Raw genomic sequence first — 13,858 nt, 5'->3', positions numbered from 1 at the left:
AAAGCTTCACCGCCCTATCACTTTTCGACCAAATTTCAAACAATTATTACAGTTTAAAGATCACCTTCTCACTATATTGTGGAAAAGGAATTTTCAATTGTCATTCAGCAAAACGAAAGTTATGATGAATTTACTGGTGTTCAAAATCATAAAATATGTAAGGAGGTGAGCAACGCTTTTTATGACTGGTTTCCATAGTAACCACGCCGCTTCGGTGACTACTGTTGCTACTTATTCACTGCTGTCACAGAAAGAGAAGAAACAGGTAAAACAAAGAGAATGAAAGGGAGATAATTGAGGGAATTTTATTGAAAGCAGGCAAGTGGCATTCATTGTTATTACATATGTGTTTATGGGGGCAAAAAAAAAATAAAACTGAAATTAAACAAAGAAAAAGTGAATTTATTGGAAGCCTAGAAAAATTATGATTACAATAGAAAAATGCGAGCATGAAAAGTAATATGGTTAAGCTTAAACATGGAAAAGTAAAGAACTAGTTGTTAAAACTGGAAAAGAAAAGGACAAGATATTCTAGTAAAAAATATAATAAATTTATAATTTAAAATATTACAGCATTATGATTTTTTTAAATTTAATTTATAACGTTATATAATCAATTCTTAATGCGGCAATATTTTAAATTATAAATTTATATTTTTTACTAGAATATCTTGTCCTTTTCTTTTCCAGTTTTAACAACTAGTCCTTTACTTTTCCATGTTTAAGCTTAACCATATTACTTTTCATGCTCGCATTTTTCTATTGTAATAGCATTATATAATCAATTCTTAATGCGGCAATATTTTAAGTTATAAATTTATTTGTTACTAGAATATCTTGTCCTTTTCTTTTCCAGTTTTAACAACTTGTCCTTTACTTTTCCATGTTTAAGCTTAACCATATTACTTTTGATGCTCGCATTTTTCTATTGTAATCATAATTAATTATTAGTAAATTATTTCTAAAAAATACAAATTCTAGTTTCCTAATTGTGAAACACACACACACACAAACACACACACACACCTGAAGTTATCTCATTTTATTTATATCAAGATAATTAACAATCAGGGCAGATCAATGGTAAGCAGCTGCTGCGATAATGCAAGTTTATTTGTAATATATTTAAAAAAGTAAGTGTAGAATTGTTGCAATCTAGGTACAAGGAATACTATTTGTTATTTCCAATAAGGAATCACTGACAATAGTTTGAAAATATTTGTTTATATAACACCCCAGTATATAACATATAATCGTTTGATGCCGTTTCAAAACCCCTTTATATTACATATACCTGTTTTGATACCCCACTATCAAACATGACGTGTCATCATTATATAAGTGCTCGTCTTATCATTAGGTGTTAACTACTTCAGCCCCTTTGTGAACCATGTTGGGGTAACAATATATAAAAAAATCTGTTAAACAGAGAAGTAATCAACCATCTCAGCAAAAATAATATTCTTAGTGACACACAATATGATTTCCATTCTGCTAGATCTACAGCAAATGTGCTTACAGTTATATCTCAGGATTAGCGAATATCTTGACAGGGGCAACCTTTTTAGGGCAATTGCTCTTGACATATCAAAGGTGTTTGATAGAGCATGGTGAAGTTTACTTCACAAGATCTCCAGCTATGGTATAGCTGGAAATGTCTTCTCAATAATTAAATCATTTCTCTTTGCTAGGCTCATAAGAGTAGTAGTTGATGGGCAAAAATCTGAAGCTCACAGTATTAATGTTGGAGACCCTTAGGGGTCCATCCTGGGCCCAACTCTCTTCTTGATCTACATTAATGATCTTCCAAAATTACATCCTTACATCATTTGTAGACATTTATGCTGATGACACTACCATCTATGGTAGCACATCTAATACAGTAAACGACCAAGTTCTCTGATTCTCTCTCCTCTGATCTTGAGCACGTGGTACAATGGGGAAAGAGGTAGCTTGTTACTTTTAATGCCTCTAAAACCAAGCTTCTATCTTTACATCATGAACGTTGTGATCCCCATCTGGCATCAATTGAAATGAATGGCTTTCCTCCTGGGGAGGCTTCATGTTTTGATAAGCTTCTGGGATTGACCTTTACTCCTGACCGGTTCAGGACCTATTAGGTTGGCGGAGATTTTTTTAACCCTGCCCAGGAGCGAAAGACTAGTAGCTAATGCACCAGCCCAAATATGACAACAATACTCCATACATGTGTGAATCATGGTCTTGTAGAGATAAAGGATATTTTCTAGCACAGTAGAGAGAGCCCACTTTCCTTGTAGCATAGCTATGAAACAGAACATGTAGATTTGTGAAACTGAATCCCCACTTTTTTGGGGTCCCCTGACAAAATGAACAAGGTGTAGTACCTGTTATAGTATTCCAGTACAATAAACAAAATGGAGGTGGACTTGTAAATTCACCCTTGTCCGTTCATCTGTCTGCACTTTTCTCATTAACTACGACTTGGAATTTTTAAAAATTTTGCACAAACATTAAACATGATATGAGTAAAAAGAAAAAGAATGGGTGTTCTGGGAAAACTCTGGTTGCATCCCCCCCAGGGGTGTCTTTCAGGTTAAAATGGCTAAAATTGACACTTTTGTGTTTGTAAAAAAAATTGATGCGTTGGATTTTTATAAAACTTTCTGAAAAGTTGTAACTAATTGATTTCTATATAATTTTGCTTGTCTATACTTCGAGATAACTCTTGGGTGTGCCCCAGAGGTTCTTTTAGGACTAATAAAAATAATCCATTTTTGGGACTATTTTACCATATTTGTCTATAATTTTCTGTATATGTCTATTTATTAGCAGTTTTGCATGGTGCTGAACTCAAATTTAAATACGTTACGGCCTTGGTGACTTTTGGGGCTAAATGTGGGGGGGGGGCAAATGATGGACTTAGTCATTTCTTTTTATGCCTCGTTCACTGTGCATGCTACACTTGTTTTCATCAATTGTAAGGTTAAAGGACAGAATAGGTACAAAACACCCTCCCCATGTTAAGAATGACTTTTTAAATAATAACGTTATTTCAGCATGGATCATTCTCTGCATGAGTACCTTTACATATTTTATTTTTATTTATCACCATCCTTTAATTGTTGCTTCACAATGTTTCGGACAACTATTCCTCTGGCCTTTGTTAGGTGGAAACCTCGACGGAATAGGAACCTTGAATCCTCACAAACCACAGACTTCCATTGTTGTTGTCGTCTCACTACGTTTTGGCCAAGTAAGCCTCTGGCTGGCATTGCATAGGATTGAAATCACTATTTTCAGACTATGCTCACCTGGAACCGTAGAAATTAAACATCTGTATCCACTGCGCAACGATGGTGAGACAACGACAACTATGGAAGGCAGTAATTGCTGAGAATGCAGTTAGGAGATTCGGAGTTCCTATCCCATCATGGTTGTCACCTGACAAACGCATCATGAAGCAAGAACTTAAGGATGAGGATAATACTCATCTCAATAAACATTCCAATTAATTAAAAAATATTACTTTTTTTCACAGATAATCACAATGGTGGCCAATGAATAAACGGATAGAATTTTCAAGACTGTTGACAATTCAAGAAAACACAGATGGAAACATCTGCTGAAAAGCGACAGTGTTCTTGTGAAGTATGCGGTTCCATATTTTCATGCAACTCAAAACTGCAGGTGCATCTGCGCATGCACACGGGCGAAAAGCCATATACCTGCGAAATATGTGGATCGGCCTTTTCGCAGAAATCTGCCGTAACGAGTCATCGGCGTCGACACGTGGGCGAAAAAACTTATGCTTGCAAAGTTTGCGACTCCAAATTTGCACAGCTTTGCATTTTAGACAAACACTTGCAGACGCATCCTGACACGAAGACGTACACATGCAGGGTATGCGAGTCTGCATTTATAACCAGTGTTGACTTAAAAAAGCATATCCAGACACACAAAGGCGAGAAATCATATTCTTGTGTTGACTGCAGCTCGAGATTTTCAACGAGCTCGCAGTTGCGGAAGCATGTTAGGATACACACAGGAGAAAAACCATATCGTTGTGAATCGTGTGGATCATCATTCTCGCAACGCGTTTCGTTGAAAACACATGTTCGAACTCACACAGGAGAAAAACCATATTCGTGTGAAGAATGTGGTTCGTCGTTTTCCGTTAATTCCAGTTTGCAGAAACACGTCCGCATCCACACTGGGGAAAGGCCATATTGCTGCACTTTATGCGATGCCCGATTTGTGCAGAGTTCGAGTTTAAAGCTGCATATGTTGACACACACTGGTGAGAAATCCTATCGGTGCATCACGTGCGGTTCAGAATTTGCACGTAGTTACAATTTGAAAGAGCATCAAAAGACGCACACTGGTGAGCGGCCATTCGCGTGCAACCAATGTGCATCCGCGTTTGCGAGCAGTTCCGATCTCAAAAAACACATACGATCGCACACGGGTGAAAAGCCTTATTCTTGTGACATATGTGGACACGCTTTTTCGATGAGTTCAAACTTAAGAAAACACGTACGAAAACATTCTGTGTGAAATATTTTTTTCTTATCACCAACCTTTACCCATCATTAACCCCAACCTCCATCACTAACCACCATTGTTAACCTCCCAACTAACTCAAACCCCCATCACTAACCCTAATTTCCATCATTAACCCCTATCATTAATTCCATCATTAAACCGTAACCCTAATCCTAACCCAATCTCAAAGTACACATAGCATCACTAACCACCATTGTTAACCCCCCCCAACTAATTCTAACCCCCATCACTAACACTAATTTCCATCATTAACCCTAATTTCCATCATTAACCCCTATCATTAATTCCATCATTAAACCGTAACCCGAATCCTAACCCAATCTCAAAATACACATACCATCACTATCCACCATTGGTAACCCCCCAACTAACTCTAACCCCCATCATTAACCCTAATTTCCATCACTAACTCCTACCATTAATTCCATCACTAACCCTAACCCAATCTCAAAATGCACATGCTATCACACAGCTGAACAGGAAAAGCACAAAATATCAGGACCTTAAAAATGATCTAAAAATGACATGGTCTCTGAAAGAAATAAACATTATATCGCTTGTGATAGAAGATGGTTTAATAAAAAGGATCTTCATAAATTCTTAGAAGCAATCCCTGGAAGACCAAGCTGTAACGAAATAGAAATAGCAGCCGTAAAGGAAACAGCATCTCTTCGGATATAAATTTAAATCATAACAGAATCAAGTGTTAGCTCAAGGAGGGATTAGCCCCTTGGTCTTTTAAAACTTACTAAAGTAGAATAAAATTTTTAAAAAAGCAAAATTCAGAGAGAGTTACAACCTTGGTTAAAGTGAATGTCCCTAATGATCAAGGTCTGAACAGAGCTGAAAGGGAGAAACAGAGCAAATATTAAGGTGATCATCCTTATTCATCGTCAACTATGGCATTTGTGACTAGTTTACAGGAACACACGAGCAAGAAAAACCTTTTTCTTTTTTGTCAAATTTGCGGAAATTCTTTACCGAGAAAAAATTCCTTACAGAAGCCACCTACCTTGAAAATGCTGCTGTGAAACCTGACATAGTTATGTGGAATAAGTCAGAAAGAGTAGCAACTTTTAAAACAATAGTAATGGTAACATAAGTGATATGGTTTCCCTTTCCGCTAGTATAATTCTCAAAAAAGCCTTACTCTCAGCAAGTTGAAGAGTATTTGTGTAAAAAATACATACTAGTGAAACATAAACCTGAAAGAAAAGTTGAAAATGACTTATATACCATAGGGATACCGTAGGGATTACATGGTCGTAATCCCTACAGCCACCTACCTTGAAAATGCTGCTATGAAACCTGACAGCATTATATGGAATAAGTCAGAGAGAGAGAGAGTTGCAACCTTGGTTGAAGTCAGTATTGTGCAAAGATTATGATCAGGTGTCAACTGTAATTGTCTCGAATAATCTTGTCCAAATTGACTAAGCACTTAAGAGACAAAAATAGGTCAAAATTGTCTTGACTAATCTTGCCAAACGGGGGCTGAGCCATTTTTACTAGACCATCTATAAAAAATTTAATATCTAGTATAGCAGCAAGTCCTGGGAGAACATCAATCTGAAAGAACAGTTGGAACTGACTTATATACCATACATTACGACCATGTAATCCCTACAGCTACTTACCTTGAAAATGCTGCTGTGAAACCTGACATAGTTATATGGAAAAAGTCAGAGAGAGTAGCAACCTTGGTTGAAGTGAGCGTTCCTAATGATGGAGGTCTGAACAGAGCTGAAAGGGAGAAACAGACCAAATATCAAGGTCTCATGTGTGATATGAAAAGAAACTGGAACTTAAAGGGGATATCAATCATACCAGTTATTATAGGTGCCACATGGCTTATGAAGAAGAACCTAAAGTCCTACCTAACTAATATTCCTGGTGAACCAAGTGCAAAAGAGATCCAGACAATTGCACTTAAGGGAACAACAAGGATACTAAAAAGAGCTCTCGGTTGGTTTCAATAAAAAGCAGGGCAATGTTGGCAGCTGGTTTGGCTGCCTCATACCCAGCATTACAATCTTTAAAGGAAGAAAATCCAAAAAACAAAAAAACGCAAGAATTATGTTAGATGGTAGCAATTGCTTTCATATTTAAATTTTGCAAAACGACTATAAAAAGGTACAATTTCTATCCAACATATGTAAGTTAGATGAGGTAATTTCTTCATCACGATAATCATCACCTGTGAATAAAAAGGAAATATTATTTAAGAAATCAATAAATATTGCAGAAAGTGATATATTTTTTATAATACTAAAACAGAATTCATCTAGTTTGGTGGAGTATCAGGGCCCAGGGTAGAGGGTAGGGGTTAAAGAGTGCACAGTAATTTATCTATTGATACGTGTGTATGAGTACCGTTGTTCATATTGATCTGATAATGCTTATCTGATCGAGTCAAAACTTTATAAGGACCTGAGTACGGTGCTTCTAATGGTTTCCTAACTCGATCAACTCTGAGCCATACTTTTTCACAGGAAGATAACCCTTTCAGTATAAATGTTTTGGAACTGTCATGGATATATAGATTGGAATTCAGACGAGCACTTGCCATTTGGTAAATTAGATTACTTAAGGTCTCATGATATGAAAAGAAATTGGAATCTTGGGGAGATATCAATCATACCAGTTATTATAGGTGCTACAGAAAAGGGCAATGTTGGCAGTTGGTTTGGCTGCCTCATACCCAGCGTTACAATCTTCAAAGGAAGAAAATGAAAAAAAAAATCAAAAATTATTATTCTTATGATGTATGTGAACATGTTTTATTAAGGAGTTTCAATTTAAGAAAACACCAGTGAAAAGATTGAGTGTGAAACACATGCAAGTTTGTATTTAAAAACTCGACTAGCTATAACCACTATAAACGATTTCCCCTCTCTGCCTGTGGCTAAATCTAAATGCTGATTCTGTGAACAAAGCTTCTTCATTTCTGCCTGCCTGTAGAACACTGTCCTGCTGGCCTACTTCCCAGTTGAATACAACATCCATAAATAATCAAATTTTGGTACTCCTACAGTATTTTACCCACCGATTTCACGATCTTAGCCGAGCGTTGATCGACATCCGTCGGAAAACGCCGGAACATGGCGAGCGGTACGATACTCTATCAGCCAATCAGGGCGCTTCAAACGAACGCGCAGCAGACGAATAATTTTCATTGAAATTACACACATAGCGTTTCATTTCAGTTATTTTATTGTTCAAAGTAAAAATACACAGCCTTTCATTTCAGCTATTTAATTTAGCGATAAAAAAAAAAAAACCGAGAGTTGTTGGAAACATATTTATGCGAATTTATGTGGAGACAAAAATTGGGACACAACCCTTTTGTCTCCATAATAAATCAATTCGCGGAAGGCTACCCGGTTTGGGAAGGAGCTTCTTCTTTCCACATCCTCTGAAAACCCTTTGCTCCCTACTTTGCCTCTACAGTCAGTAGAAAATCTTCCAGTCGGAACTAAAGATAAACAGTAATTGTTGTTCCTCCCCCTTACAAACATTACTGAAAAAAAAACAAAAAAAAAAAACATTGTTGTTACTGTTTAATAACGTTTTGTTAAAAACACAAAAAAAAAAAACATTGAAGTGTTTATTACTGTTGCTTACCCCCCCCCCCAAAAAAAAAGCTATCGGAAAACAAAATGAACCAAAAAAACAAAAAAATTTTCAACAAAATAAATTTATTTTACTTCAAAAAAAACTTACGGTAAGTGTTTGTGATTTATTTTATCCAAATTTTTTGTATTAATTTTATCCATTTTGTTGTGTGTGTGTGTGTAATATCTTTTCCTTGTAATGTTGTTGCTATTCACATACTTTTAGCGTTCTTGCACCATAGCTCCGAATTCTCGGCTTTCGTCGGCGTTAGCGCCGGAAGCGTTCGTCAACGCTCGGCTAAGATCGTGAAATCGGTGGGTAAAATACTGCAGGAGTACCCAAATTTTACCCAATTCACATTATTAACAATTACTACACTACTATCTTACGTTCATTAACCTTTATCCTTCTCGAGTAGTCTTTGGGCTTTGACAAGTGGTGACTTTCAAGTAAAAAAACCATCCTGATTCGTATTTAAGCACAATTTTTCTTTAAAACACATACACAGATACAATTCTTATTTAAAAAAAAAAATTACAAACACATGCCAGTTTGTATTTAAATAAAATTCTTTAAAAAACAAACATACGTAAACATTTTGAAATAACTCATACACAATCCTTTAAAACTTTGCAATTCTTACAACTACCTACCTAGAAAACGGAGCTGTTATACCTGACATAGGCCAAGGAAAAAGAAGAAACCTTAGTAGAAGTCAATGATGCCGGATTAAACAAAGCTGAGAGAGGAAAGATAAACTGTGAAACTCTATATATGATGAGAATAATGGAAATAGAGAAATGAAACGGAACAAACCAAGTTATGTGTTCATCAACGTTTCGTCTTTATTTCAAGACTTCCTCTGGGTGAGTGAGATTAAGAAACAAAAACACCAGTACAAATATTTGAAAATATTTCATGTGCAAAGTGTGACGCTGTTCTACTTCAGAAACGGAAAAAGACGTTGGAAATTCAAAAAAGGAGAGGAGCTTGCGTTGCTAAAAGGAGGGAGATTTTTAATAACGTCTGAAAGTCGTTTTTAAAAGATATGAACGACGTTTTTCTTTTTATTACATTTTCACCCCAAACAAGGCACATTGCCACTTTGATGTAGGGGTCTACTTTCAGGGACATAGGCTACAAGAGTACAATGATACTCATCTCAATAATAAAATTTCAATTAAATAAAGTTCTTGCAGAATTTTTAATTTGGATATCAGATGACGTATTTACATACAACTATAAGTCGACAGTGGTAAAGTATCACTGGTACCGTTAATGATAACTTTCACAAGATCTCCAACTTACAGAAGGGTCCTACCGAAACAACAATTAAAAAGATGAGGATAATACTCATCTCAATAATAAAATTTCAATTAAATAAAGTTCTTGCAGAATTTTTAATTTGGATATCAGATGACGTATTTACATACAACTATAAGTCGAAAGTGGTAAAGTACCACTGGTGCCGTTAACGATAACTTTCACGAGATCTCCAACTTACAGAAGGATCCTACCGAAACAACAATTAAAAAGATGAGGATAATACTCATCTCAATAATAAAATTTCAATTAAATAAAGTTCTTGCAGAATTTTTAATTTGGATATCAGATGACGTATTTACATACAACTATAAGTCGACAGTGGTAAAGTATCACTGGTACCGTTAATGATAACTTTCACGAGATCTCCAACTTACAGAAGGATCCTACCGAAACAACAATTTAAAAGATGAGGATAATACTCATCTCAATAATAAAATTTCAATTAAATAAAGTTCTTGCAGAATTTTTAATTTGGATATCAGATGACGTATTTACATACAACTATAAGTCGAAAGTGGTAAAGTACCACTGGTGCCGTTAACGATAACTTTCACGAGATCTCCAACTTACAGAAGGATCCTACCGAAACAACAATTAAAAAGATGAGGATAATACTCATCTCAATAATAAAATTTCAATTAAATAAAGTTCTTGCAGAATTTTTAATTTGGATATCAGATGACGTATTTACATACAACTATAAGTCGACAGTGGTAAAGTATCACTGGTACCGTTAATGATAACTTTCACGAGATCTCCAACTTACAGAAGGATCCTACCGAAACAACAATTTAAAAGATGAGGATAATACTCATCTCAATAATAAAATTTCAATTAAATAAAGTTCTTGCAGAATTTTTAATTTGGATATCAGATGACGTATTTACATACAACTATAAGTCGAAAGTGGTAAAGTACCACTGGTACCGTTAACGATAACTTTCACGAGATCTCCAACTTACAGAAGGATCCTACCGAAACAACAATTAAAAAGATGAGGATAATACTCATCTCAATAATAAAATTTCAATTAAATAAAGTTCTTGCAGAATTTTTAATTTTGATATCAGATGACGTATTTACATACAACTATAAGTTGAAAGTGGTAAAGTATCACTGGTACCGTTAACGATAACTTTCACGAGATCTCCAACTTACAGAAGGGTCCTAACGAAACAACAATTTAAAAGATGAGGATAATACTCATCTCAATAATAAAATTTCAGTTAAATAAAGTTCTTGCAGAATTTTTAATTTGGATATCAGATGACGTATTTACATACAACTATAAGTTGAAAGTGGTAAAGTATCACTGGTACCGTTAACGATAACTTTCACGAGATCTCCAACTTACAGAAGAGTCCTAACGAAACAACAATTTAAAAGATGAGGATAATACTCATCTCAATAATAAAATTTCAGTTAAATAAAGTTCTTGCAGAATTTTTAATTTTGATATCAGATGACGTATTTACATACAACTATAAGTTGAAAGTGGTAAAGTATCACTGGTACCGTTAACGATAACTTTCACGAGATCTCCAACTTACAGAAGGGTCCTAACGAAACAACAATTTAAAAGATGAGGATAATACTCATCTCAATAATAAAATTTCAATTAAATAAAGTTCTTGCAGAATTTTTAATTTTGATATCAGATGACGTATTTACATACAACTATAAGTCGAAAGTGGTAAAGTATCACTGATACCGTTAACGATAACTTTCACGAGATCTCCAACTTACAGAAGTGTCCTAACAAAACAACAATTTAAAAGATGAGGATAATACTCATCTCAATAATAAAATTTCAATTAAATAAAGTTCTTGCAGAATTTTTAATTTTGATATCAGATGACGTATTTACATACAACTATAAGTCGAAAGTGGTAAAGTATCACTGGGACCGTTAACGATAACTTTCACGAAATCTCCAACTTACAGAAGGGCCCTACCGAGTCACATCTACATCCATACATATTCAAAAAGGATGGCTTTCATTCTCAAAGCAAAGTAGTTAGCAAAAAATATTCATAGTCAGGCTATAATTTTGCTGGCTAGCACCTAAATTGAAAACTATAAATCTCTATGTAGGGTGCCCCCCTCCACAATTAAACGTTTAATGGTGGAGGGGGGGCACCCTACATAGAGATTTTTTTATTTTCTCTGACAGGTTTTGAATAAAATAGAATACGAGAGAATTGGACTTATCTAAGTTGCCACTTAGTGCCATGCTCTAATACCTTACCTTATAGAGTTTATAGAAATATGACGCGCGCGCGTAGAAAAACTTTCATTCATCTAATGTCTGGTGGTTCTGAAAAATAATTTCATGCATCTCATGTCATGCGTCATGCAGTAGAAAAATATTAAAATACAAACACATGTATGGTATTATATATATATATATTTATTATACAATAATATTGCAATTACAATCATAATTCCAATAATAATATTAATTCCAATAATAATATTAATTCCAATAATAATATTAATTCCAATAATAATATTAATTCCAATAATAATATTAATTCCAATAATAATATTAATTCCAATAATAATATTAATTCCAATAATAATATTAATTCCAATAATAATATTAATTCCAATAATAATATTAATTCCAATAATAATATTAATTCCAATAATAATATTAATTCCAATAATAATATTAATTCCAATAATAATATTAATTCCAATAATAATATTAATTCCAATAATAGTCATAATAATAATAATAGAAAGAACAGACATTAGATAGGAAAAAGTTTTTTGGCGGCCATGACACCTTAGACTTAGACCATAGATGGATTTCTTTTTTCTCAGTCAGAGTCTGTCAGCAATTCCTCGCAGTACATTACCAATGTCTGCAAGGATTTTGTTTGTTTGTGAGTTATGTGTATACGTGTGTGCAGTTCTCTGTCCCGTATTAAAGTGAATTCGTTGATGTTTTTTTTTTTTGTTTTTTTTTCGTCGGTGTTTTCTTTGGAGTCGTCGCTGTCAGTGATTATGATCAGGTCCGTATTGTCTGTGTCTGGTGGCACCGACGGCGAATTACTAGGTGTCATAAGTTCTTCTAAGTCGGAGTCGGTAAATGGTAATGTCGTGTCGGAGTCGTTTGGTGGTGTCGGACAGTTTATGGGGTGTCCGTGTGTCAGACATACCTGGGCTGGTTGGTTAGGGTCTAGTTCGCACTGTTCGTTCATTTCAGGTAGTAAGTTGCGCCGTACGTCACGTACCTGTAGTTTTTTTCGAAAGACTGTGTTCGTCCTCCTCGTCCCACGTGTACCTGCTGAATGGTTTAGGTTGTACGGTCGTCTTTCCTGCCTTCGGGATGTATCCGTCACGCCGGTATTCCGTGATGTGTTTACGCCATATAGTCAGCCACATCAGCGGGTTCAGTTCCAGCGTTCCCCATCCTTTTAGGTCGTCCATAGCCGTCCGGGTTGTGAACAGGAACATTCTGTTGATCATGGCCTGCTTTTCGTTGGCCACATGTCGCCATGGCTCGTCGTTGCTGGTGGACAAGCAGGGCGTGCGTTTTAGGATCCGCTCGCTCTGATGTTTCACGTTCACGTAGGTGTCCGTGCCTTCCAGGATGCATTTAGCTTCCTCGACGTTCTGTGGCGTGAACCACATTTCCTCCGTGAATATGAGACTCTTGTCCACACAGCTGCCGAAAGTGAAGTTATCACTTGCCTGGCATCTCATTCGTCCGGCGTTCATCAGACCGTTCCTGATGCTTCGTAGGATATAAGATTTGCCCGAATTGGATGGTCCGGTGATGTGCAGTGCGTTTTTTTTTGGTCGTATCTTGTGACAAACCTCGAACGTTCCCATCGCGAACTCGTCCACATCGATCTGGTGGTACTCCAGCCATTCGTCGTAGATGTCTAGCGACTTTTGTACCGGCCAGTATTGGTGAGTCATAGCCGAGAACAGCTCGTGTTTTTCCCGTATCTGTTCGTGGATAGGCGTGACTCTGCTTTGTATCTGTACGTCTGTAGCGGCTGCGGCGATGATGTTTGCGAGGTTTGCCGTGTTCTTATGAATGCTTGCCCATGTCTGTCTGGTCGATGGTTTTGCTGTCTTAGCACAGTAGATCATCAAGTCTCCGACGTCCGTAGAATTGGCCTTTTTCATGATCTTGGTGAGGAAGTCGTATTTCTGACCCCTCAGGCTGTCAGATTTGTTTGCAAGGCGCGACTCCTCCAGTTCTGGACTTGGTTCTCTGATGGTCTTGTCTGTTAATTGACGCAACATTGCCAGTTGTCTGTCTGTAGTCAGGTTCCCCGCCGATAGCACCGTTCTGATGTTTGGATCTGTCGTTAAGTAAGTACACAGCCCGTAAGGACTGTATACTTTTGGA

The 13,858-nt window shown here is 36.1% G+C and overlaps 1 protein-coding gene across 1 annotated transcript in view; it reads left to right on the top strand.

Moving 5' to 3' along the window:
* Nucleotides 1-11,245, top strand: part of LOC145270996 (uncharacterized) — a 47,700-nt gene extending 36,455 nt beyond the window's left edge. The window contains exon 2 of the mRNA XM_080126562.1: nt 3,521-11,245. Within this exon, the coding sequence (XP_079982688.1) occupies nt 3,592-4,536 (945 nt within the window). The 5' untranslated portion in view covers nt 3,521-3,591 and the 3' untranslated portion in view covers nt 4,537-11,245. The remainder of the gene's footprint in view (nt 1-3,520) is intronic.
* Nucleotides 11,246-13,858: the final 2,613 nt, after the last annotated feature.

This window comes from Euprymna scolopes, chromosome 46 (assembly GCF_053919585.1).
Source record: "Euprymna scolopes isolate OS-2025 chromosome 46, ASM5391958v1, whole genome shotgun sequence".
Classification (NCBI taxonomy): Eukaryota; Metazoa; Mollusca; class Cephalopoda; order Sepiida; family Sepiolidae; genus Euprymna; species Euprymna scolopes.
The sequence above is the reverse complement of the archived record's forward strand: the minus strand, read 5'-3'. Positions and strand labels throughout refer to the sequence as shown.